Source organism: Gavia stellata, chromosome 2 (assembly GCF_030936135.1).
Source record: "Gavia stellata isolate bGavSte3 chromosome 2, bGavSte3.hap2, whole genome shotgun sequence".
Taxonomy (NCBI): domain Eukaryota; kingdom Metazoa; phylum Chordata; class Aves; order Gaviiformes; family Gaviidae; genus Gavia; species Gavia stellata.
In genome coordinates, this window is record NC_082595.1 from 3,005,511 (window position 1) to 3,029,890 (window position 24,380).

The window sequence follows — 24,380 nt, forward strand, 5'->3', positions numbered from 1 at the left end:
TTCAGAAAATTCCTGTCCTAGGTGTCTTGGTTCTCCGCCTGTGAAACGGGTACAGTAACAGACTAATCCCATCAGGGTGGTGAGGGAATGAATGAATTTGATATTGTGTGATCAGTGACACCGTTGAGATGAGGTCTGAAGTTTTATGTTGCTGTGTAATCTACGTATAGAGGCCACTATCATGGATGCATTTATTTTTATATTACACATACAGTAGGTTGATGGGTCAAAAATAAATATTATGGTGGAATATCGTAAGATGCTGCTTACTGGTTTAGCAGAAAGGGATAGTTTAGCTATAAGGCTATCACCAAGGCTAGGCAAAAATTTGCGCATGGGATTCCTTAAACACAAGATGACGTGATTACAAATAAACCTAAGAACATCATGCATTATGGAAAACACAGATTAGGAAACTAAGCATGTTTGATTTTGGTGTTAATGCCGTAATGGCTAGTTGCTTTAAGATTGCTGTAACATGTTACCTGTGGTTATGAGTAATAATTGTTATTTAAAATATTACAAAACTACAGAGGAGTACTAAGCTTGTGTACACTAATTTTGAGCTTGACTACGTGAGGGTAGTGCTCATGTGAATTTGCACATAGATATAAAGCGACAGAGCTGAAGATTTCTTGGAGAAAATGTCATTTTTCTAAGACTCCTGTACTACAAAGTGGGAGGTGCCAGACAATAGGTGTCAGCACTGGTTCAGCTATGCGCAGCTTCGCTGCGAATATAGATTAAGGCAGTTGGTGTTAAGCACAAGTTTGCTGTGAACTATACTTTCGGCAAACTGAACGCCTGTAAAGAAGTGCTGAGACAGTGTTTGACACTTGTGATAAAATAGCTTTTCTAGGGGATAGGCTGGGCAGTAGAATACATGAGTCAGAAGATAAAAGCTGGTAAAAATAACGTATGTATTGTATTCACTCTGATATATTTCTGAAATACTGAAGGAAAGATGATTTCTGAAAGTGGTAATTTAATTTGGTTTTGGTTTTTTGTGAATTGTTTAGAGAGGCTCCTGGGAGGGAGACTTTGATGTAGTGCTTTCCCAGGGATTTTAAGAAAATAAAAAAACCTAATTGAAACTAATAAGCCTGGTATGCTGAAGAAGGAAAGGGAAGTCACAAAAATCAGAATGGAGCAGACAGGATTAACTACAGTGCTAGGAAACTTCCAAGAGCCTTTGGAATCGTGCTGTTTTGTGGAGGAATTTTAAACTGGAACTAGGAGTTTAGATACTTTGTTTGTGAAACCAATGCATGTCATACCTTGGGGTCTGTGGACAGTTCTGCGACAACTTTGAAAGAAAAAACAGGAAGACTTAAATAATGCAAAATGTACGGTTGTGTAATGGAGAAACCAGAAGAAACCACCACCAAGGAAATGGAAGACAAAAAATTTTTCAAAGAATTGGCTTTCCTCTGTGTTTCACTGGCAACATGCACCTAAAATCCAGGATGTGAGGATTAAGCCGAAAAAGGTAAGTCCAAAAGCTTTAAGTGCCCAGGGAAAACATTATGGGCTTAGCTCAGCACCTCTTTTGAGGTGCTGGATCAGAGTTTCAGTTCTCTAGAGCTGCTTTTACCTGGACAAATACGTATCTGTCTAAATCACGTCCTCGCAGGTGGAGGACACTGTAGCTTTAAAACTCTAAGGAAAAACACTGAAATAGTCTTGCAGTCAGTCTGCTGGCTGATGTGCACCTACCGAGGAGTTTTTAAATAAGCAGGTGCCTGCGTGAGAGACCTCTGCGTGGCGAGTGCCAGGCGGATGGCTATGCACAGAGCAAGGGAAACAGAGCTTTTCCTCGTCGATATTCAGTGAGGGATAGTCGGGAGAACCCCACCCCTCCCCTGGAGTTTGCGTTGTATTGCAAAATCCAGTGAATTCCTGGCAGCCGTTGCAGTGGCACACTCCGAGTGCCCCAAGCCTGGCAGTATAATCTAAAGGGAATGCAGTTGAATTGTGATCTATTGCTATATAAACGGGGGCGGGTCACTCTGCTCGTTCCAGCTCCTTTTCTGTCATTACTGCTGCAGAAGCACCAACCAAACGCAGCTGGCACGCCTCTTCGTTGGCTCTTATATAATATGGGGTTTCACAGGGCACTGATGTAGAAATAAAGTCAAACATTCTTGAGGCAGACTCGTATTACTTGTCGTATCGCTGGTGCTCGCTTCGCTGTGGGGTGTAGGGCTGCTCTCGGAAGGGGGATCTGTGGCCCTGTTTGAGTGAATTTTGGAAGGTGTGCAGGATGGCTCCGAATGAGACAGGGGATGAGCTTGTTTTCTTTGTGAATGGTAAAAAGGTAAGGAAGATTCCAGCTTTCTATCCGGCTTGCTCCTGGATTGTGGCTTGATTACTTATTTTTCTAGTCATCTTTTTCCTCCTCTGAAGTTTTCTAATACCAGCACAATTGCCATGATTTTTAAATATTAAATTGTGAAGACTATTTATTGCTTTGCTAAGTGGCTTTTTCTCTTCTTTGACTTTACCTTGTGAATTATTCAAAGAGTAACACAACTATGTGATGTTCCTTTTACATTTTAGATTTGTTGGCAATAATTTACTGCAATTCTGAGGTAACTACTTTTAAATAAAAGTGCACTGATTTAATACAGGTATTTCTACTAGAAATAATTTCAGTAATTGCAAGAGATCGGGAAAATGTAACTCAAATGTAAGCATCCATATATAATTCATATGTTCAGTAAGTAATTCTGACATTCGATTTTTAAAAGGGATTTAAGAAAAATGTTCATTCCATTTCTGTTTAAGAAGCTAGAAAACTCTTTAAAATCAAAGCCCATTATCTGCTACTGTTTCCTAGATCAACTGCTGACAATTACCTAAGAAGTGACAGTGTCTCACAGGAGGGTGGGGTGGTCCTTGCACATGCTGGACACCTTTGAACAGTTTGTCCCAGAGCCCCCTTTCTCAGTTTGGACTTCCCCTGGCTGGCATTGCAGCCTTGGCTCTTCAAAAGCTTGTAACAAGCCAAGGCTGCCTCTTTTTTGAACTGTGAGTACCAAGTTAGTGCTGTTTCTGAGCCCAGCTCAATGTTAATCTTGCCCTGCCACCTTCCCCTTGCCTAGACACTTGGGCAGGGAAACTTGTGCCAAAGCAGCTTCCAGCTGGGAGACTTGGGAAGGGGAGAGGGTTGCATAGCCACTCCATACTGTAGACCTTCCATGTGCACTGCCCAGGGGTAAATCACATGCAGCGCTAAGTTTGGGCTAAAGAATTTTTTAATCCCTTGAGGGATCGCACAATGTTCTTAGCTGGTTAAAAAGCTCTGTGCCCTGCCTTACAGACCAGCACAGGATTAATATAAATTTTGCTTTTGTTGATCTTTCGTGCTAATTTAATCAAGTGTAAATGTGGATAAGATTGTTGCTACAATTAGGGTGTTTTAGTTACGAGTTTGGATCCCAAACTGGATTGGAATTTGAACTTTCCAAGGTTCTAGAGCATTTGATATCAAAGTTTTGTTTTATCTAAGTATCAATAGTTAGGTGAAGAATGACGTTTTTCTAGTATGGATTATAAATTAGTCAAAGAGCTCTTGAATGTAATTCTGATGTAGAACTGAGCCCTGGTTCTGAGGTTTTATAAAGAAGGATGACAACTGAAGCTTTGCTCACACAGATCAGTAATGGTTCTTATGTCAACGTTAATTGACATTATCAGCCGCTCATTGTTTCTAGAGGGAGGTGAAAACTTGAAGCTCCAAGTTAATCATGACTAGCTAATTGAGTCTGGTAATCGAGATTGTGAAAGAGTGGCACAGGATGATCTGTGAATTTCATCTGATGAGTTTTCTGCTACGCTGGGCACAGGCGGTATACCATTAACTTCTCTTCATCTCGCTCTGTGAAGGTTTGAGTGACTTATCCCTCCTCTGTGAACCCCAGTTTTTAGAGGGTGAACTGGGAGCTTTTTGAGTTTTGCAGTAGGCGGTTGCCACAAACATGTTGGGCAGTCCAGACCCTGATGCAGGTCAAGTATACCATCTTGTTTTCTTTTGCTGGTATGCTCTAATGAAAGACGATTGTAATTTGGTGCTAGACCAGCTAAGGTTCAAAACCAATGTGCCACTCATGGTAGATATGAAGAGTTTATAAACAAATTCCTATATACATTTACAGCTGGTGCTTCAGCATTGGTTGGTGCTCAGGTATTACAGGAGCATTGCTGTGTGTAAATCGATGGAAAAGCCCTTCTTCCTGGAGGAGACTCTTGGCTAACATGTGAAAATGTGTATTGGTCAAAGCAAAAGAGAAGAGACCGAGCTGCACAGAACTGGTTCTGTGGGACTGTCTTTTATGCATGTGAGGTGAGGCAGAGAAGGGGAGAAAGAGCAGCCTAGACCCTGAAGGCTAGCAGCAGAAGACAGCTAGTTCCTTTCCTATCTGCTGTCTGTTCTTGCTATGTGCTGGAGCTAACGGACATGCTGTGAATGGCATTGCCCTTTGTGCGTTTCAGCAATTTTTATGGAACTGCAGTTCCTGCTTACAAAAGCCACATCTCGGAGCTGACCTTGTGCAAGTGCAAAGGGGTTTATCACAGTGTGATCTTGGCAGTTGTTGGCTTAAAAAAAACACCACCAGGGAACGATTAATACTACCAACAGTACCAACTCATTCCACGTGTCAAGGCTGTCTCAACATCCATCCCTGCTGGCTCATGGAACCGGCAGTGCTAGCAAAGGAGCAGGTTCCACTTGATCAGAGAGGAGAGGGCTTCCTGGGTTGTGGTCTACCCAGAGCCTCCAGTAACATTGTTTTTTTCTATTCCCTTTTTGGGTGTGCTGCCAAAGTGGCTTGAGTTACACCTCCACCAAACGCAGGTTTAAGAGAGAGAATTGGACTCATGGGGCAATCCGATCTGTGGCAACAAATGTGGAGTTTGTTGGGACATTTCTGCACATGAGAGGTTATGTGATGGAAGGGGTGGTGGGAAGTGCCTGGACAATGCTGCTGAAACAGCAGGTAGCAAGTTAGGATATGGCTCCATCCATCTGGAGTCCTGACTAAATATTCCAGTCGATTTGCTGCAAAGAATGTGATAGCATGGCCAGTGGGAAAGGTTACTGCTGTGTGAATTCGTGACAGCTTGACATTGCTAATGGGCTGCCGATATTCTGTCATAGTACAAAACTGCATGATAAGAGGTGGTGGATGAGATAGGGACTTTCATGGCAGCAAATCGTTCTCTCTTGCATTAGGCCAGTCTGCAATGTTGTCAAGAAAAAGGCTCCTCAGAACAGCTGAGCATACTTCACATTCAGGATTGTTTATTTTAAGCACCTGTTTACTTCACTGGGCGTAAAGCTTGGCACACAACTAACACAAAGTTATCTTGATAGCCTGCCTAGACTAGAATGGAAAACAACACGCGCAATTTAAAGCTAATAGTGGCAATTTTGTTTTCCTCGGCTGACAAGTCTGTTCCGTGCATTATGTAGCATGTAATTTTAGTTCAAACACGTGGAGTCAATATTTCTATTTCTATCCTGAATGTTAAGAGGGGGCCTGTGCTGGAAGCCGCATTAGACCTCTTCCAAAGCCTGTGGATGTTTGATTGCAGATGGGACCAGCCAAAATACAGGATTTTTTTGAGCTTTGGGACCCTCTGGGTCCTACATAAACAGCAAATTACAAGTTTTCAGTGTGTTAGTTTAAAGGAGAACAAAATGTTCTCATGACCAATAGCAGATTTACATTGTGTGGTTATATTCAGTTTGTTCATCTGTGTTCTAATCCTTTTCCCTACTAAATGAATCTGAAATCTCTCATTGACTTCAGGAATACACATTCACAGATTTTAAGGTCCTAGGGGACCTTTACCGTTGACTAGTCTGACTTGCTGCGTGGCAGTCTGGTTAAAACCTTTCACCTTCTCGCAACTAATTGAGTGACTAGGGACTAGTGATTGAATGGGAGCTTGTCATTCAGAAAAGCATCTGTTTCTCATTTAAGGACCATAGCTGATGGAAAGCTTAGCATGTTGTTTGGTAAATTAGGAAAGTTTCTGTTTTCTTTTCCTTTTTGTTCCTCTGTTTATGTTGCTCAACCACGGTTCTTTTAAACTGAAAAATCCTTTCTTTAACTTTCTGGGAATACTAATTTAAATATGATGCTTTATGTTGTAAAGACAAAGTTATCTGAGTTAGTGAAAGGCAGGTAGCGAAGACAGCAAACAAAATATTTATTGAGATCCAAGTTTTGTACATGAAATCATGGGGAAGTGAGCTCAACACCTCTCTGGACCAGCCCACGGGCTCTAAGACTGCGGAGTACTGCTTAGGAACTTGTTCCGTGTAGTACTTAAAGCTTGAAGAACTGTAGGGCCAGGCTGGGCTCCCTGCTGAGGGGGTACGAGTATTTAAGATTCCAGGAATCGGTAGACAAACAGATGTGTAGTACAAACACAGCAGTACAGAGAAAATTTGTTGGGAGTCATTTGACTGTCAGTGCCATCCTAACATTTCCAACAAGGTTTCTTTCTGCATTTGGGTAATACTAAAGCTACCACATGCAGTGGAATCCACAGTTTTGAATCTGTCAAAATGTAGCGGTTAATCTGATGTATCTGGCAATATGACATTTGGTTTAAAAAAGCTAAAAAACCCTAAAAACCAGTAACTGAGCAAAAAGGAAATATTTCTTTGATTGCAATATCTAAGTAGGCTGATCCTACTCTCATTGAAGGCAATGGATATAATTCAGTTTCCTTCTGTACAAGGACACCGGGGGAGGTGAGCAAGAATTGTTTTGATGGGTAAGATATTGAGCTGTGAATCATATTGTTCTGGGCATCAGACAAGAGAAGATGTTATCCCCACCCACAGGGTTTTAAAATATTTTAAGAACAAATCACAGCAGGTGATTGTAACAAACCACTGGAGGAATGACATGTTGGAGGACAAAACCAGCATTAATGACAATGAACAAAAGGCAGGAACAGTAAAAAGTTCTTACTCTGTGGCCAGCAAGAGAGGCTCATAAACAAGCATCCCCCCCAGAAGGAATCTGAGTGCAAAGAAATGACTCTCCGACGTGTGAGATTTGCTTTAATCCAGAATGTTTTAGCCAAACTCTTACCCTTTATCTCCTTCTGATCCCAAGTCTCTGCCAGCATTGCAGATACACAGCTACAGTGGAGTAGTTTGAAGTGACTGAAGAAGGAATCCTAGGCTATCGGTTTGAACAGGATAAGAGCATGGATTGTTCAGGACACATTCTACTGCATAGTGGGTGCCACTTCCTGATAAAGTTGAGCAAAGGTTTGGCTTTGGGACTTAGCACATGCTTAAGTACTTCACTAACAGTGCGTGGAGCTGAGTGGCTAAATGCTTTGCTGAATAAAGGCTCAGGCCTGTGTTTTACGTCTTGCTTCCTGAAAAGGAGCCATTGGGCCAAACTTTTAATTGCTTGGTTTGAGTACATAACAGAGTGCTTCTTGGATTCTTTCAAGAAAACTTCTTCAGATGTTTTCTTCGATCTAAGCATAGAATAATCTCAATAGTCTTTAACCATCTGGAAAACTACTCTGAAGGTTTTTCTCTGTGCCCGGCTATCTCGGAATCTGCTTTGGAAAGGTTTGCAATGGCCGTTGGCTCAGCCCTGAGGAAGAAACTCAGCTTGACAGTGGGGGTATGAGTTGCTGGGGAAGGCTCTTTGCCTGTGAAATGGCTGTGAAAGACCTTTTGTCTATGGGACATCAGTAGTCACAGGCGTTTTTGGAATTATCTGCTCATGTCTGTCTGTTTACCAAACTACTGCAGGGGGATATAGGTGCTTACTCTGAACCAGCTGGTCATGAGAGAGCCACTGTATTCTCTTACTTGTTTGTATGCATCCTGAAGGTGATGGAACAGGAGCACTCTGCTCTGAATAGCAGCAATATGAGTGCTGCATGATTTACACAGTAAGATACCCCCAAGCTAGAAGAGTGAACTCTGTTTCCTTGTAGATTAGCCCTAATGCAGGAATGAGATGTACAAAAAATGTCCACTTGTGTTTTGTAGCAGCAACTTTATTGGGTAGTTCTAAAAACATGGACTCAAATAGGAAGTATGAACCTTGTCTCTTTAGAATAATCCTGTCACGTGTCAAAGGCATAAAACTGAAGCGGTAAAGTGGTTGTGAAGGTTTCTTATCAGTAAGAAAAAAGGCTTACACAAATGACCTCTGTTTCAATTTGCCCTTCAAACCCGGAGTGATTAATTTAAATAAACTGTAACTATTGTCCTTAAGACTTGCACAATGTAAGAGCCAAGAACACATGATTACATTCTGGCACACAGTGAATTTGACACTCTATTAATAACAGAAAAAGGGGAAGACAAGCTCCGTGGCCATTTGGAGGCAAGGGTAGAACTTTGATTTCTGACCATTGGGCAGAGGTTGAAGTAAAGTCTAATTTTGTCTAATAGATAACTGCTAATAGTGTTGTTCACTAATGGGGTGGAGCTGACTCAAAATGTGCAGAGCAAATTTCTCCTTGGTTGGAATTTCACATTCCCACATTTAGGATGGCTACTAATGTAACGCTGATTGATTTAACGTCAGCAGGGAAGAAGGAGAAACTTCAAGATGACTGGTACTTGCTGTCTGTCCTGCAGGACCTGTATTGGTCATGTTAGGGTTTCCACTGTTGCTTTTTTCCCTCTGCAAAGTCTATTCCTGATGCTGTTTCTATCATTTTGTTTATCTGCTCATTTTGGCTGTCTCTCCTAACAGTAAGAAGGAGAAGGGACAGAGGTCAGTTACGCATGGTCAATAAAGATGAGATGCAATTTGGGGAGATGTCAGAAATTCAAAACTCGAGTACAAAACACAGTTCTTCATCTCTCTGCTCACCACTAATTCTGTTTGCCATTTTTGATGAAGTGTTTTTTAAGATTTGCCTCAGTGTGCCATGGCTGAAAAACTCTGACATATGTAACGCATATACTTTTTTCTGTCACAATAAATTCAAGGAAACGTCGTGTCTGCATACATGGCCAACATTGCTGAATCTAATAAGGGGAGTTAATCAGTGGTTCTGCTCCCTGCTTTGGAAAAGAAGTTGCAGAAAGACCAAACTTTCTCCTTCCAGCTAGCGTTTCTGTGTTGTAAAGCATTCTGTGTGTAACACCACCTTTCCCTTCTTGCAGGTGGTGGAAAAAGATGTGGACCCAGAAACAACTCTGCTAACCTATCTACGGAGAAAATGTATCCAGTGTCAGAAGAAACTGCAGAAGGCTTTAAATGCCTACAGCATTTCATAATTGTTTACTGTTCTGCCTGTCACTTGAGTGCTAGGCAGAGCTTGAGTACAGAGTATAAGAGAGAGTGCTCTGCATGGTCTGGTATTTCTTGCTGACAAAGATTACAGCTGGTATTCCAAGCTTAAACAATAGCAATTTTAAAATAACATACTTCAAATAAACTTTAAATAATTTATTTAACTTTTTAAAGGGAAAATTATCAGAATTGCTAGGAATTAGAATATGATGGAAAGAAAGAAATATTGATATGACAATGAAATTGAATGAAATTTAGGTTTGTTCCACACAAATTGTAAAGATGTTCTGGCCAAAATCTTACAGCCACTTGAACTACTTACCATATCATCCAATAATTTGGATATTACTGGGTAGTTAATATCCAATAACTTGATTATCCTGTGGCCTGTTCATCAGATGACCCAGGGATGCAAACTCAGAGGCAGGGGTTTCTGCCACATGCTGTGGGCATGTTTACATGAGAGGATGCAAGCAGTCACGTTTCACTCCAGTTTGAAACTGGTCAACACATGAGTCAGATTAGCTGCAGGAGGTGGGTAGCTATTACTGTGATGACCAGGCTGGCTATACTAGGTCTGGTTCAGTAGGTAGTGTCATTCCATGTTTTCTCAGTTTTTGTCTGACCAACCGGGTGTCTACATATGCCAAACTGTTCACATCTGTGCTGGTGTATTCCTTAACAAGAATCATGCATACTTATTTCACCATGCTGCCATATTCTGTTTGTGTGGGATCTGAAAGAAGTATGGGGATATAAATCCCACTCCTCTTTGGGGTTTCTAGCAGAACTATCAAGAGCCTGATTTTGTCTGACTGTACCTTGGGTGGACAAAGTTCACAAGGAAAAAGAAGTGGCATGACTCTTGTGCCTGTGTGCACTTCTTACCGTTAGACCTTTTATGTCTAAGCTTGTTAATATCTAATGCAAATAGCTTGTAAAGGGATAGTCGGAGCTCTTCAAAACCTTCTGATCTTCTACATGAAGATTCTCGTGAACTTATTTTATAGATGTCTGGTTAGGGTCAGACAAACACTTTGAGAAACGTGTTATTTAGGCAGATTAGCACTGTTGTCAAGAGAAACATTGGGTGGCATAGGAAAGCTATATTTCTGCTGAAGCTGGCACATAATTGTATGAAAAGTAGACATGGTGCTTAGGGACATAGTGTAGTGGTGGACTTGGCAGTGTTAGGTTTACGGTTGGACTCGATCTTAAAGGTCTTTTCAAACCTAAATGATTCTATGTTTTCTATGATTCTATGAAACTAGTCAGTTACAGAATCTTTGCAGCAAAGGCAGAGATGATTTGAGTTCCATATATCATGATGCCTGTTGCTTTTCCACAGGCCTATGCTGATTATCTCAGCACAGGCACGTGTCCATTGCCAATGAAAGCAGCTGTTCTTTTCCCACCACAAGTCTCTCAGCATTGGCCAATCCTTTTCACAATAAATAACAGTGTCTAATAACCTTCTAATGAGTGAAGGAACCCAAAGCAGAGGTGACTCGAGGAATTGTCTCCTGAAATTCCTTTGCAGAACATTTGATGTAATGCCTGATTGTAAAGTACAGACATTCACTCTGCAGCCTGTGGAGGAATCTGCTTAGGCCAGTCCATACACTTTGTGAGTTCCCAAGTGTCTGTGCAGTGGTTCTGTGCATCTCCACTAGTTCTGGCTCTCAGTGTCTCCCTCCTGTGGTTTTATGGGAACCAGGCTACTGAGGAGTGTGCTTGGCTGGTTTTGTTCCTAGCAATGGGGAAGCCAACAGAAATGGGGCCAAGAGAGAAGCTAGGGTGGCCAGACCACGACTCTTGAGATGCAGGTAGTTCGTGAGCAGTTCAAGTGCAGCTCCCATCTGAGTGCTAAACTGTGTGACTTGTAGCACTGCGTGACTGCCCTGCCAGTACACCTTCTAGGTGGTAAGAATCACCAGGTGTAGGAAGAAGTCAACCACCACTGGTGAGAGGTGCTGAAGGAGATGTCACCATGCATCTCGGGGATGCGGCTGCATGCCTGAACAGCTCCTGCTCAGCAATTACTGAGTGCTTTGTCTCCCTTATGTCATTTCCTTTTCTGAGTCTAATGGAAAGTGGGAACTGTTGAAGTTCAGAAATTTTTTGTTTATTCTAAGAGTATATTGGAATGTGGGTTGCCTCCTTATTAGGGCTTTGGGTGTTGATCTCAAAGCTCACATGCCAGTATTTGAAACTTTGCTTATGCTAAATTCAGTTATTAAGCAGAAAAAATGAGTGCTTGGTTTCCAGCAAGAACTTGTTGCTAAGCCTTGATTGACAACTGTTCAAGCAGGCTTCTGCCAACACTCTTCGTGTTTTCCTTGATTCCTGTTCTCTCAGTGGGCCTATGTGGAACGAAACTAGGCTGTGGAGAAGGTGGATGTGGTGCTTGCACTGTTATGATATCCAAGTATGATCCCTTTCGGAAGAAAATCCTGTATCCTTTGCAGTCTGAAATGGGGACAGGTTCTTGACGTTCCAGACACAGTACTATTTTAAAAAAAAGTTATATAATGTATGTTTCTGCCAAAACATAATCTTTTCACTTTCAGAACATAAACTCAGAAGGCTAAGAGAGGAAGGCATTTTTTCCTACAGCATTGCACAGTGCTGATAGGGAACTATTTCACTGTGCCCTGAAATATCTGCACTGACTCTAGCAGGCAGGCTCTCTGCCTTTTCCCAGTTCAGAAATCCTTTCTGTTCCTTTCTTGCAATGTAATGTAGCTTTTTGCTGTGATGACCCAAATGATGATTACTGTGATAAAATCTTTATTGCTGTTGTAGTACTACAATAATCTGGTTTCTGTATGCCAGCAGATATTAACTTTTTCTCTACTTCTATTGTAACCTTCAGAAGGACTCATATTTCCCGAGACATAAATTTTCCTCCTGTTCTCTCTTTAATTGAAGAGTGAAGCGATGGAATCAAACAAAAAGGAGAATGGAGAGAGAGAGAGAGGGTGAGGCAGAGGGACAGGCCTCAATTCTTTTTTACTGTGGGGAATGGAAAGCACTGAAATCTTGGATATATTTGGAATAATGCCTGGAGATACTTTGACTTGGGATCATCTCACTTAGTGGTTGTGCTTAGTAATGTGGCCTTGAAAAGGATATCTTTAGGGCCATTGTTCTGTCTTGATAGAAATGAAATAAAGTAGCTAGTTTCTATAAGAACTTTGGCAACGTTATTCTGTTTTACCTTCAGCCTGGACTTTTTCCCCCTGTGTACCATCTAGAAATGGTTTCCTAGGTAAAAAGCCAAGAGCTCCGTGCTCTTACATAACTTTGCGAGTGGGCCAGGCTGGCTGTATAACATCTTGGTATTTGTAGTCTGCCCCTATAAATTACTTACATGGGTTCTGTAACTTAACATGCAATGAGGATGTTTAAAGTTGTTATTTCTAGGTCAAATCCTATGGTGCGTACTCAGTTTAAACTTCAGGTGAAGCTGATGAGAATGTCGGCTGAGTAGGTGCTGTAGGATTTGGCTTGTAACTAATATCTGTACCACATCTATTTAAGTTCTCCTTTTGTGTCCACTGCTACAGTTTCTGAGTATTCTTCAGTCCTCCTGTTCCCTTTTTCCTTTGTTGAGCAGCACTGTCAAATGAAATGACCTTAATTTATTATTTTAGCCACCATACTGCCAATGCTTGCCTCTTTCCTGTCTGTGCCCTGCATCATGTAGCTGTAACTACTGTTGAAGGCATAGGAAACACAAAATCCAGGCTGCACCCAGCCCAGGTAAGATATTAATACTGGTAACTTTAAACCCCTATATCCATGTTTCCTTGTTATGTTAATTAATGCTGTTCTAGGGTGTTGGGACCTCCATCGTAATGTTAAAGCCGGGAGTTTGACGTTCCACATGAGTAGTCTTTACTTGTGGGAATGACTTCAGTGACAGAATCAAACTCCCGGGTCAGTGCTGCAGCTCTGTTATGCCCTAACAAGTTAACTGGTGCTATCCTGGCTGAATTATTAATGCTTTTGTTCTAGGGCTACATGGCTGTATTTGGTCCACATCCTGGACCAAATCCCAGGAAATGGGAAGACTGATGTTGTGGTGAAAGGCTATATAATGACTTGGAGCCAGGAAATCTGAGTTAGGTTTTGGCTGTCCTATGGCCTTCCATGAATGACCTTGGTTTCTCATCCTGCATAATTAGAAACCTTCCCTGCAGTGGTGCAGTAAGGTTTGCTTCAGCAATGTTTCTGGAGTCCCAAAATATTCTTGGTGGGGAGGAGCGACAGGAATGTGAAGCCTTGCTTTCCTAGCAAGGTGTTATAATGCACTTTTTATGGAAGCAGATTTGCTTCAGCTTTGTCAGAGATACTTCTCCTTTAAGGGAAACTATGATTCATCTCAGTTTGTACAGTGGGTAGGACTTGTGCCAATGTCTATCAGAGACAGTAAACAACAAAGTGAAAAATAAGTTAGACACGCGTGAATGGATGGCAGCTAGTCTGACCTTTGTTTGGTTGTTGTCTTTTCCCTACCTCCCCTGAAGATTCTAAAAGCTAAGCTTTGAAATTCAAACTCGGGTCTATACAGGTAGTCCCAACCTTTCTAGCACAGTAAATCTGAAGAACTCCTGATCTCATTGGAGGCTTCTAGTCGCCTTCAGTTACATTGGAAGTTCAAAGCCTAGATGCAAACTTTTCAGAGTATTCTCTTCTTTGAAGTCTGCTTCACAGATTAATTAACCGTCTCATCAGAGAACATCTGATGACAGTCTTAGCTCCTCTGCTGAGATTGATTTTTTTTTTTTTTAACAGAGATGTTACAGAAACAAACACAAAAATGAACTCACCTTGATATTATGAGCTGACGGTTGTTGTTACTTTTTCTCAGGAGAGAATAGCAAAAAGTCATGGGTCCCAATGTGGCTTTTGCACTCCAGGCATTGTCATGTCCATGTATACATTGCTTCGGAATAAACCCGAACCTAAAATGGAGGACATAGAAGATGCTTTCCAAGGTAATACTCATAGTCCTGCAGAGATGCAACCTGTTCTGCTTTTGTTACATCCGCTTCACCAAATGGGATGGAGGTCCACCTTTGTTTAATGTGTTTTGTTAAAGATAGCCATTGTTATGAGGTTAAGAACTAGCTTTTCCACTAGGAGACTGGCCAGGTGCTATGAAGTGAACAAAAATGGCCTGTGGAAAATCTCACAGTAGCTTGTTGTTTGTCCTGAAGCAGGGGCAAGTGGCCTCAGTCTTGGATTAGGACCGCACTAAGCTTAACACAGGACAAAACGTGGCCTGTCCCTGGGGGGCTTATAAGAGCCTCCACGTCCCCTTGTCTATTCACTGCTGTCACAAGAGCCTGCAGAGGTGACAGCATCTGGGCCAGCCAACCTCAAGTAAAGGACCAAGACAGCAATATACATGATGGAGTGGGGCAGAACCCAACTGTGTAAATCATCTGAGAGGCTGCTGTTATGGCTGAGGTTAGAGCTGTTACCATGCTTCTGGCAGTGACCCGAGAGGAAATCAGATGCAAGAGAAACCAACCTCTTTGTAATTCAAGAGATTGGATAGTTGGTGTACTGATTAGACTCGCATACTTAAGGTAAATGAATACTGAATAAGACAGATCGATATTTTTTTTTCCCCTAAATTAATTTCAATTTAAAATTTCAACAAAAAGGGATGGTAGGATAGTTGCAAGATTACTAATGAAATTTTCCTCCTTCCAGTTTTTTCATTAGCTTTATCTACATTTGATAAGCTTTTCTGAGAAACAGTAAAACGTTCTAAAAGAAGAGATGTTCTCAGCCAAATGACACTAAATCTTTATCTTTTTGCTCTGGCAATGCAGGGAACTTGTGTCGGTGTACAGGGTACAGACCCATTCTGGAAGGATACAGGACATTTGCTAAAGTAAGTGGCTTCTGATAATGTTTAAAAATAATCTGGAAAGCTGGCTGTCTTTCTCTCTGTTACTAAAATACACCATGAACTGAAATGGGGAGGAAGGAAATATACATGCTACAATAACCCAGCTCCAACTCTTGACCCCGTTGTATGTGCTTCATGCGTTAATAATGCAGAAAGACCAGCTCCTTTACTCACTCCAGTTGCTGGAAGTGGAGTACTTTAATAAGGTCCCTCTGATGGTCCCTTTTTGGATCACAGGTAATCAGACTCTGTAATTCTTTTCTGTAAGTCTCTGAAAAACTCGGCATCTCTGCATAACACAGCTTGCAGATGATCCCTGTTGTGGAGAAGTGTAAAGGTATGGTGCATGAATAGGGACATACTGTGGAGGAATCTGATGAGAAAGCTGCAGAGCTGAAATAGGTCTGGAAAGAAGTTGCAGTCACTGCTTTTTAGCTCTTGCCCAGAACTCATCTGCTGGTTTGGATGAGGTACGAAGATTTACTGTAAGTTTTCTCTAGTACCTTTGTTTCTGAAAGACTGCTGGAGGCTGTGAGGAAAAGTAGATCATTAGGTACTTCAGTGATTACTAGCCACTTAGGGGGCTACACCGGTATTAAATATTGAAAGTAAAGAATTTAGAATGTTGCCCATTAATTTCATTTTATTATCCAGAATTACGATCAACAAAAGAGAATACAAGCAGGAGTGAGATCCATTACAAATGGTTGATAAATCCAGTCGATATAGTCTACCTGGATTTCCAACAGGCTTTCAACAGTGTCTCACCAGAGGCTTTTAAAGACAATAAGCAGCTATGGGGTAAGAGGGAAGATCTCTGTGTGGGTGAAAGATTGGTTAAAAGGCAGGAAATGGCAGGTAGGAGAAAATGGTGTATTTTTGCAGTGGAGGGAGGTCACTGGTGAGGTTCTACTGGGACGTGTGGTGGGAGCAAGGCTGTTCAAGATAACCCTAAATGAGATGGAAAAGAGAGTGAGCAGTGATGTGGGAAAATAAGTTAACTGATATCAAGTTAGTCTGGGTAGTGAAGACAGGAACAGACTTTGAGGAATTTCAGAAGGACTTTATGAACCTGAGACACTGGAGAATAGAATGGGATACAAAATTCAGGGCAAATAAATGCCAAGCAATTTACAGAGTGAGAGGCAGTCCTCATTTCACATATAAAATGATAAGCTGTGAGCAGATACAAGATCGTCTTCCTGCTACTGTGCAGGAAGATGATCTTGGAGGTATGGTAGACAATTACACAGAAGCATCAGCTCAGTGCTCGCTGGCAGTCAAAACAATACTTCAAAGGGTAAAGAACAAAACAGAAAACACTGCCATGCCACTGTCTGCATCGCGGCTATTCCTACACTTGAGTACTCTGTGCAGTTCTGGTCCTCTCATATCTAACAGGGTATGGTAGAATAGGAAAAGATTCAGAGAAGTGGAATGAGGATCACATCTGTAGTAATCTGGCTTCCATACAAGGAAGCACTGAGTAGGCTGGGATGCTTCAGCCTGGAAAAAAGATGTCAAGAAGGGGAAGGGGCTCTACATAGCCCATGTAGTGGTTTGTGTTGACCTCTGATAGAGATCTACAAAATTGTGATTGGCAGGTGGAATGTGGACAGGCATCTGCTGTTTGCTGCCTCTTCCAATACAAGAGCAAGGTGTCAAGAAATGGAACTAGTAGGAGTCAGGTTGAAAACGAACAAAGGCAGATGGTCTGCCATGTACCAGGTAGCTGACCTGCAGAACTCACCAAAGGGTGTTGCGGGCACCAAAAACTTACGCAGGCTCCAGGGGAGACTGAGCAGGTACTTGGATAGAGAACTACGGAGGGTTACTAAAGAGACCGAAACCACATCTGGGCTAAGGTAGTCCCCTGAGCTGAATGCAATTGGATGCTGGTAGAGTACTAGGTATTATATGTGCTTGTCCCTTTTACTCTTCTCTGGGTATCTCCTCATGGCTCTAGATGGACCAGAGATACTGGCTGAATGGTCAGAGTAGTTCTAAACCAGAACAAGAGGTCTATCAGTGGACTGGACATGACCTAGCCATCACACTGCAGGATACTGCCGTCCATGGGCAAGGGAAACACCTACTTGCTTGGCACTCTTCATCTCCTATTTCTGCTTCGGATATAATAAATGTGGGATTGATTTCTCTCAAAAGGGAGCCAAATATACTTAATTTCCTTGGAATCTGCACATTTTTTCTCAGAACAGTTTTTGTCCCCACAGGACTTGAATTGCTGTGGCAGAGTGGCCAATGGCACTGGATGCTGTCGTAGTGAGAGGGGAAATAGCATGGTAAGCTGAATTTCAAAAGCTATAACCTCAATTTGCAATATAATATTAGAGTTTTGATATATTAGTCACCTCCCTGGCTCTACTGTGGTGCAGATATTCAGAGCTGTCTGAGCTGGTTTGAATGTCTGTCCCTTGGAAAACGCTGTGACTGCATATGTCCTGGTTAGCACGACAAGCCATCATGACGCAGGTTTTTCAATAGTGAGCTAGGTATGTTCCTTCTGAATCTGCGAGGTCCAACACTTTTGTGAAACAGCATGCTGACAACTGTAAGCAATGTGTTACCAGCTTCTGGTATATTGAAGCGATCCATCTTTCTGTGAAAATAGATCTAAAACCCGGTTAATTCCCCAGTATGATCTTTCCCAAACTTTGCAGTCCAATGATGAATGAAGTAATTCGATCACCATTCCAATCAATTGTACAATTGGAACCTTTTGGAATATCTGGAGGAAAAAAGTTAATCACATTTTTTATACCAGTTGAGGTACAAACAACGGAGGGATGAAAACAAGAAATTAGGGCAGAAGGTAATGTGAATATAAAATGAATTTAGGAAAGAGAGAATTAATGAAATAATTTGCCGGGAAATTCCAGTGAATTCCTGTGGATTCTTTGTTAGGAAGTATCCAGTGTTGCGTGGAATACTCCAGCAATTCAGACTGCTTGGAGTTCTTTTGTCAAAGTAGTTTATTAATGAAAAATGTTACTGCAAATTTCTGCGATCCAGGGATTGATAAAAGGGGAGGAATATATCCTGTAAAAGTTGGAATGTTCTGGCTTTGTGTAGAACAGCTGAAGCATGCTTGTTTCTTCTTCAGAATGGGGACTGCTGTGGAGGAAAAGCCAATGGTCCAGGTTGCTGCATGAATGGAAAAGAAGACAATGTGGTAAGGTGCCTCTCAACTCTCTTTTTTTTTTTCTCTATTTCTGATGTTTCGAAGTCTTAGCTCTGGGTGGTTCTGTGCCAAAGCCCAGTGCTTTTAATTTAGCTGTATTTAGTCTAAGTTTAAACTATTTTATATTTTATGCTGGTCTTACCTCAGAAAAGGTACCATTGATGTAATTTAACACGCCAGTGTGAAAGTGATGTCACTTTTGATTGGCAAAAACCTGTTAGTGTGTTCAGGGTTTAGGTTTCTGACCAGACATGCATTGTGATCAGAAAAATATGACTGAAGAACCTGAAACGCTGGATCAGGTGGCATCTTTTTGCTGGTTTTGCCATTCTTTGCTCCATGAAGTAGTAATAGGGATTTGACTGGAATGAGTTAGGGTTGTATGTGGATATCTTTCTCCTCTGCCACCCAGCCATTTGCATTTTCTCTGTCATAGACAATGATGTCCTCCAGCCTGTTCAACTCTTCTGAGTTCCAGCCATTGGACCCTACACAGGAGCCAATATTCCCGCCGGAGTTAATGGTAAGTTCATTCAAAAAGAAAAAGTATGTGGTTGGTTGGTTTTTTTGCTCTGCGCAGGGTTTGAGTGTCCGCAGTGTCTCTGCCCTGAGGAAATGGCAATGCAAAAGACGGCTGCTGATAAAAGGAGGTACATGAGCGCAAATGCTTCCTTGTTTTATAAAAGGGAAGGCTTTTAAGCCAGGGTGGCTTAAAAGATATGCAGGCCAAGTGCCTGCCCCAGCTGGCCGGCTTGCCTGTCTGTTTCTCGCCATACATGCCTGCTCTTGGCTTGCCTTCCTTTCTGGTCACTGCCTGCCCAGGGGTGGAACAGTTGCTGACATCTAGATTTCGATTCACTAGGTCAGATGTGAACTTCTACATTAAATACAGCAGTATCTAGGCTAATCGCCCTGTCCTCCCTTTATAGTGTAGGAAGAGAAGTAGGAGCTATGGGATGTAGCTGAATATATATTTCAACTAGACAACTTCCCGAAAGCACCAGCTTCTCTCCACTTAGTATAGCAGGAGTAGACGTTGGCTGGCTCACACTGACATCAAAAGTTAGGTGAGATTAGTTTCTCTCCATGTTCCATTCCTGTCTTTTTTTTGCATAGTTTTCCTCTAAGCAAATGTGTCCCAGCCAGGAATCTGGTCCAGGACAAGGCATGTTTACAGCTTCCTTCACATTTAACAACAACTGCAATTCAATCGTTAGTTCTGCTGCTGCACCCAGCCTAAATGTGTCATGAGCATGAGTAGGTTCTCATAGACCATAGCATAATATATATTTAGCTTGAGACAGGTCCCCTCTGTTTCTTCTCTAAGACATTCCCCTGCCTAAGGGTTGAGCTGATGTTGCTGGGAGACAGCCATGTTAGTCTGTTTTCTTCAGTCACTGGATGAAGGAATTAAAAAGGGAACCAGAATCTGGCCTTACACCTGATAACTCAAATTCAGCAGTGGTAAAGACTGACATTTTTGCAGTGAGATGAGAATGGAAACCCCATTACTTCTAAGATGGCTGAAGCCACAGGCATCTGCCAGAACTTTGATCAGATGGAGCTTGCTGGCAGAGGTCTTGCTGGGGAGATGTGGCAGCAGGATGCGCCTGGCAATATCAGAAAGGGAAAACTTTTGTCAGCACGAAAAAGGCTCTCGTCACTGCTAGCAGAAGGATGGGGAATGGCTAACTGCCAACAACAGTGCCGATATCACAGCCACCTGTCAGTAACTTGACCGAGACGGAGTCTGGCCTGGCATGGGCAGCATGTGAGCGGGGATTCTTGGCTTGATGTACGGCCTGAGCTCTATCTGAATTCACTTTTGCAGACTCAGAGTAACAAACAGCAGAAACAGCTGTGTTTCAAAGGCGAGCGTGTGATGTGGATCCAGCCTACAACTCTCAAGGAGCTGGTGGCTCTCAAATCCCAGCACCCCAATGCCAAGCTCGTTGTGGGGAACACAGAAGTGGGTAAGAGGAAGAGCTGGTGCTCGTTGTGAGCAGTTGGAAAACTTTCCATGGACTATTTTGTGAGAACAAGTGCAAATTTAAACCTTCTTCATGCCATTGCTGTTAAATAGCTGTTTAATCTTGAGGTTGTATGTAGGAACAAATTTTCTTCTCAGGTAGATTAATCTCACAGTGAATGTTTTTCCCTGTTCTTTGCTGTGTCAGGCGAAAAAAAAAATATGCTTATCTAGACCTCTGAGCTTTTGGGCTAGTTTTGTGGAATTTTGAGAAGAGGGGAGTGGCACAGTGTACCATGTCCTCATAATCAAATGAATTCAGTTGCGAAACCAGCGTTTTGAAAGATTTTTCAGTGAGTAAAGTCTCAAGACTTGAAATCTTACTGTTTTTTCCTTCAAAATACATACTTCTGCAAACATAAGTGCTGAGGAGGAGCGTTCAGATGTATTTAATAATTCTGTTATCCCGAGCAATTGTTTCAGGAGACAATCCCCAAACTTTGTATGGTTCATTGTATTCATTGTTCTATCCTGAATGATTATGTACAGCAATAGCCTGCTTGCACAAGTACTAAACAGTATATTTAAGGTTATTCTAAGCCTAGAAAAGAGTGTCTAAAACTTCCCTATGAGAATTCTGGTATTAGTGGAAAACAGCGTTTAGTTTAGTATCTCTGTGACCTAATATAATCTGTGTAACAGACGGTCAATGAACTGACTCGTTAGTAGGCCTGCTGCCATTTCATTGGGAAACAGATAACTTAGGCTCTCTGTCACCTGTGTGTAACCGAAAGAGCCTTACTTTTCCTTAAGGTATTGAGATGAGGTTAAAGAACATGTTGTATCCAGTGATAATAGCACCAGCGTGGATCTCTGAAATGAACGCTGTTCAGCGCACTGAAACAGGTGAGTAACGGAGGCGGAATGTCTGTGGAGTGAGTGGGGATTCCATGGAATAGTAGGGGATATGAAGGAAAATCCCCAGATTAAAAACTGTTTTCTATGTGCATTAATGCACCTCCCATGCAGGGAATCAAGTGAGTGATATGTAAAAATAATTTGAGAATCAAAGAGGGCTTTCACTAGAAGGTGTATTAGACATTTTATCTGTTTGATGCATGGTGTTTTACGTGTATTAACTGGGTTAATAATGGGTTTCAAGGGGCAATCTTTTTATTTAGAAAGACTTTAAAATTAGTAAGTGGGGGAAAGATAGTGGATTTGACATTCTATGGGACCAAGTGAAGTATTGCATTTATCTTCGTGGTGGAAACAGGTCAACCTTACAAATAGAAGTAATTAGGACAACACAGTGCAAGTGGCCCGATGCCTAGTAGTATGTTTAAGGTGTGGAAACTGGAGAGGAGTTGGAGTTCACTTCTCAAAGGACAAACTAATACTTACAGGAGGGCAATATCATTCATAATACACTGAGGCAAATGGGCGGTGGGTTACTCTCATGTGAGAGGCAATACTACCATAAGCTGTGATTTAAAGGTGAATTTTCTTCTGAGGATGTGATGCTTACATACAAAATAGTCTAGTATGACTGAATGTCTTCTCTAAACCCTGTTGTCTAACCAAACTCAGTTGCATCTAATCTTTGTAGACGCAGTTATAACCGTCCTCCTGCACTTTGATGTTTGGGAGAACAACAATTCTTTTCATTTGGTTGTTTACAGGGGTCACCTTTGGTGCTGCCTGTACCCTGAGCTCAGTAGAGGAGGTGCTGAGAAAAGTGGTGTCAGAGCTTCCTCCTTACAAAACAGAGGTCTTCCAGGCTGTCCTTGAACAGCTGCGCTGGTTTGCGGGGCCACAGATCAGGAACGTTGCTGTAAGTGACTCGGGAGCTTCAGGTACTGGAAATGAAAGCTCAGACTGAGCAGCTAGCCTGCCTCATCCAATGTTGGTGTGCCTTGTGCTTCTCGCGCAAGAGCATTTGCAAACCTAGGCAAAGAAGCTAGTACACGTAAACCAGTCCCAAGAACTGATAGCAACGTGGGTCTCAGCTGGTGTCTGTGCTACACTGATATCACAGGTTTAGCAAGCAAGGGAAACATGGCAGTTGTCCAGGTCTTCCGTTGCTGTTATGAGGATAAGTGGGGGAAATGAGTGAGATTTGACTAATTTAACAAAAATGTATTTAGAGTGCTGGACAACCTTCAAAGAAGCAGGTATGTAGTTTTTTTGTCAGTACAGCTGTGGTATTCATACTGTTAACGCATCAGATCTGGCAAATTCTCTTCTACTTTTAAAGGGAAAGAGGAGGTGGGTTCCATGTGTTCAAACTCCGTATACTAAAAGAAAAAAATACCAAGCAAGCAGATGAACCAACCTACCAAACACAAGATTTTGTTCCACAAGATACTGTGCCATACATTTGTATTGCAGCCAAAAAACTTGGGTTCCTGAATGTTACTGAAAAGATGCTCTATACTTTCATGGATCTTCCCTTAATTGCAGCTCCAATGATTGAATTTTGTCATTGCCGGGCATACGTGGTTTGAGCATAAGTAGTTTTGATGAATTACCCAAAGACTGTTCCTAAAACTGTTTCAGGCAAATGTTAGTGTTGACGGGACAGCAATTGTTTCATGGGTTTTATGTTTTCCCACTTCATTAAAGGCCTAAAATTGCTGAGTGAGCAAAAAGAATTTATCAAAGCAAACTCAAGCAGAGCTAACCTCTAGTGCACTGTGTTTGGAGTAATGCAGGATTACAGGGTGCTATGGCTGTATCTTCAGGTTTTTTAATATTTATCTGATGGACGTATTATCACTCTAGGCTCTTGGTGGGAACATAATGACAGCAAGCCCAATTTCTGACTTAAATCCTGTGTTAATGGCAAGTGGAAGCAAACTGACTCTGGTATCAAATGGTAAGTTACTTATATTTCCTTGGGGCCCTGAGGGGAGTGGGATAGTCAACAGTCCTCTGCCATGGACTCTTAGGTCAGGTCAGAACTTGAAAGTGGAAGTTAACATTACATAAAATAGGCTTAGTCTGAGTCTTCAGGAGTTTTGCCCTTTTTGAGGCTGAAGTCCTAAGGATAGGCCTAAGGTTGGCTTCCCAAAGAATTTTGAACTTCTGTGCCAGAATGAATCTCTGGTACTGTGTATGTACTTGCAGACACATCCTTGTAAAGAGCTGGTGGAGGTGTCTATTCATAAAAAAAAAAAGGCATGAAATTGTTTCTGTCACTGTCATACTTTGATCCTTGTGGATTTTTCAGATAAAGATTGAAACTTGGTTTGGTTTGGTTTATTCTATGAAGAAAGCCAAATGTCTCAATTTATATTTGCTCTTAGGAAGAATTTTTTTGTAATAGGATCCTTGAAGTAAGTGGACTGTCTGATCAGTGACTTTCTTTTGTACTGGTTTGTATGAAGGCTAAGGAAAGGGGAAAGAGGGAATTACATTGGGATGTTGGAAACTGGTTCACCTGGAGGCTCACCTTTAATTAGATAAAGGAGGGAGGTCTCTTTGATCAGCTCCCACGCAAATAAAACCTTATATGTAGGCAGAAGCTGTCATAGATTCCATAAGGACCAAAGTAAATCTGAGAAAAATTCTTCCTGATTTGGTGAAAGAGGGTGGAAAAATGAAAACTGGTATCATATCAAGAGTGATTTGTGTAGGTTGAAGGCTCTTTACACATACTATTGCCATTCTTCATCTGAGTTGTTCATTCATCCACCATTGATCTCTCCTTGCTCTACAGAGGGCAAAAGGACTATCATGATGGATGAGAAGTTTTTCACTGGATACAGAAAGACAATAGTTAAGCCTGAAGAAATACTTCTCTCTGTTGAAATACCCTACAGCAAGAAGGTAAGCTTGTAGGAAGAGACTTCAATGACTGTGGAGCTAAAATGCTGTTATTTGAGTGTTATTTTTAATGTTAGGCACTTTTTCCCTTGGAGATTGACCTCCAAATGCTTATGCAGTCCCAAGTGGACCAGGAAGCAAGTGAATTAT

The 24,380-nt window shown here is 41.8% G+C and overlaps 1 protein-coding gene across 1 annotated transcript in view; it reads left to right on the forward strand.

Annotated features, from left to right (window-relative positions):
* Positions 1-2,172: 2,172 nt before the first annotated feature.
* The window catches only part of XDH (xanthine dehydrogenase), a 54,282-nt gene continuing 32,074 nt past the window's right edge, over positions 2,173-24,380 (forward strand). The window contains exons 1-13 of the mRNA XM_009816260.2: positions 2,173-2,317; positions 9,173-9,230; positions 11,661-11,757; positions 12,959-13,067; positions 14,179-14,305; positions 15,152-15,213; positions 18,356-18,424; positions 18,870-18,956; positions 20,265-20,406; positions 21,216-21,308; positions 22,085-22,236; positions 23,187-23,280; positions 24,124-24,233. Of these exons, the coding sequence (XP_009814562.2) occupies positions 2,264-2,317; positions 9,173-9,230; positions 11,661-11,757; positions 12,959-13,067; positions 14,179-14,305; positions 15,152-15,213; positions 18,356-18,424; positions 18,870-18,956; positions 20,265-20,406; positions 21,216-21,308; positions 22,085-22,236; positions 23,187-23,280; positions 24,124-24,233 (1,254 nt within the window). The 5' untranslated portion in view covers positions 2,173-2,263. The remainder of the gene's footprint in view (positions 2,318-9,172; positions 9,231-11,660; positions 11,758-12,958; positions 13,068-14,178; positions 14,306-15,151; positions 15,214-18,355; positions 18,425-18,869; positions 18,957-20,264; positions 20,407-21,215; positions 21,309-22,084; positions 22,237-23,186; positions 23,281-24,123; positions 24,234-24,380) is intronic.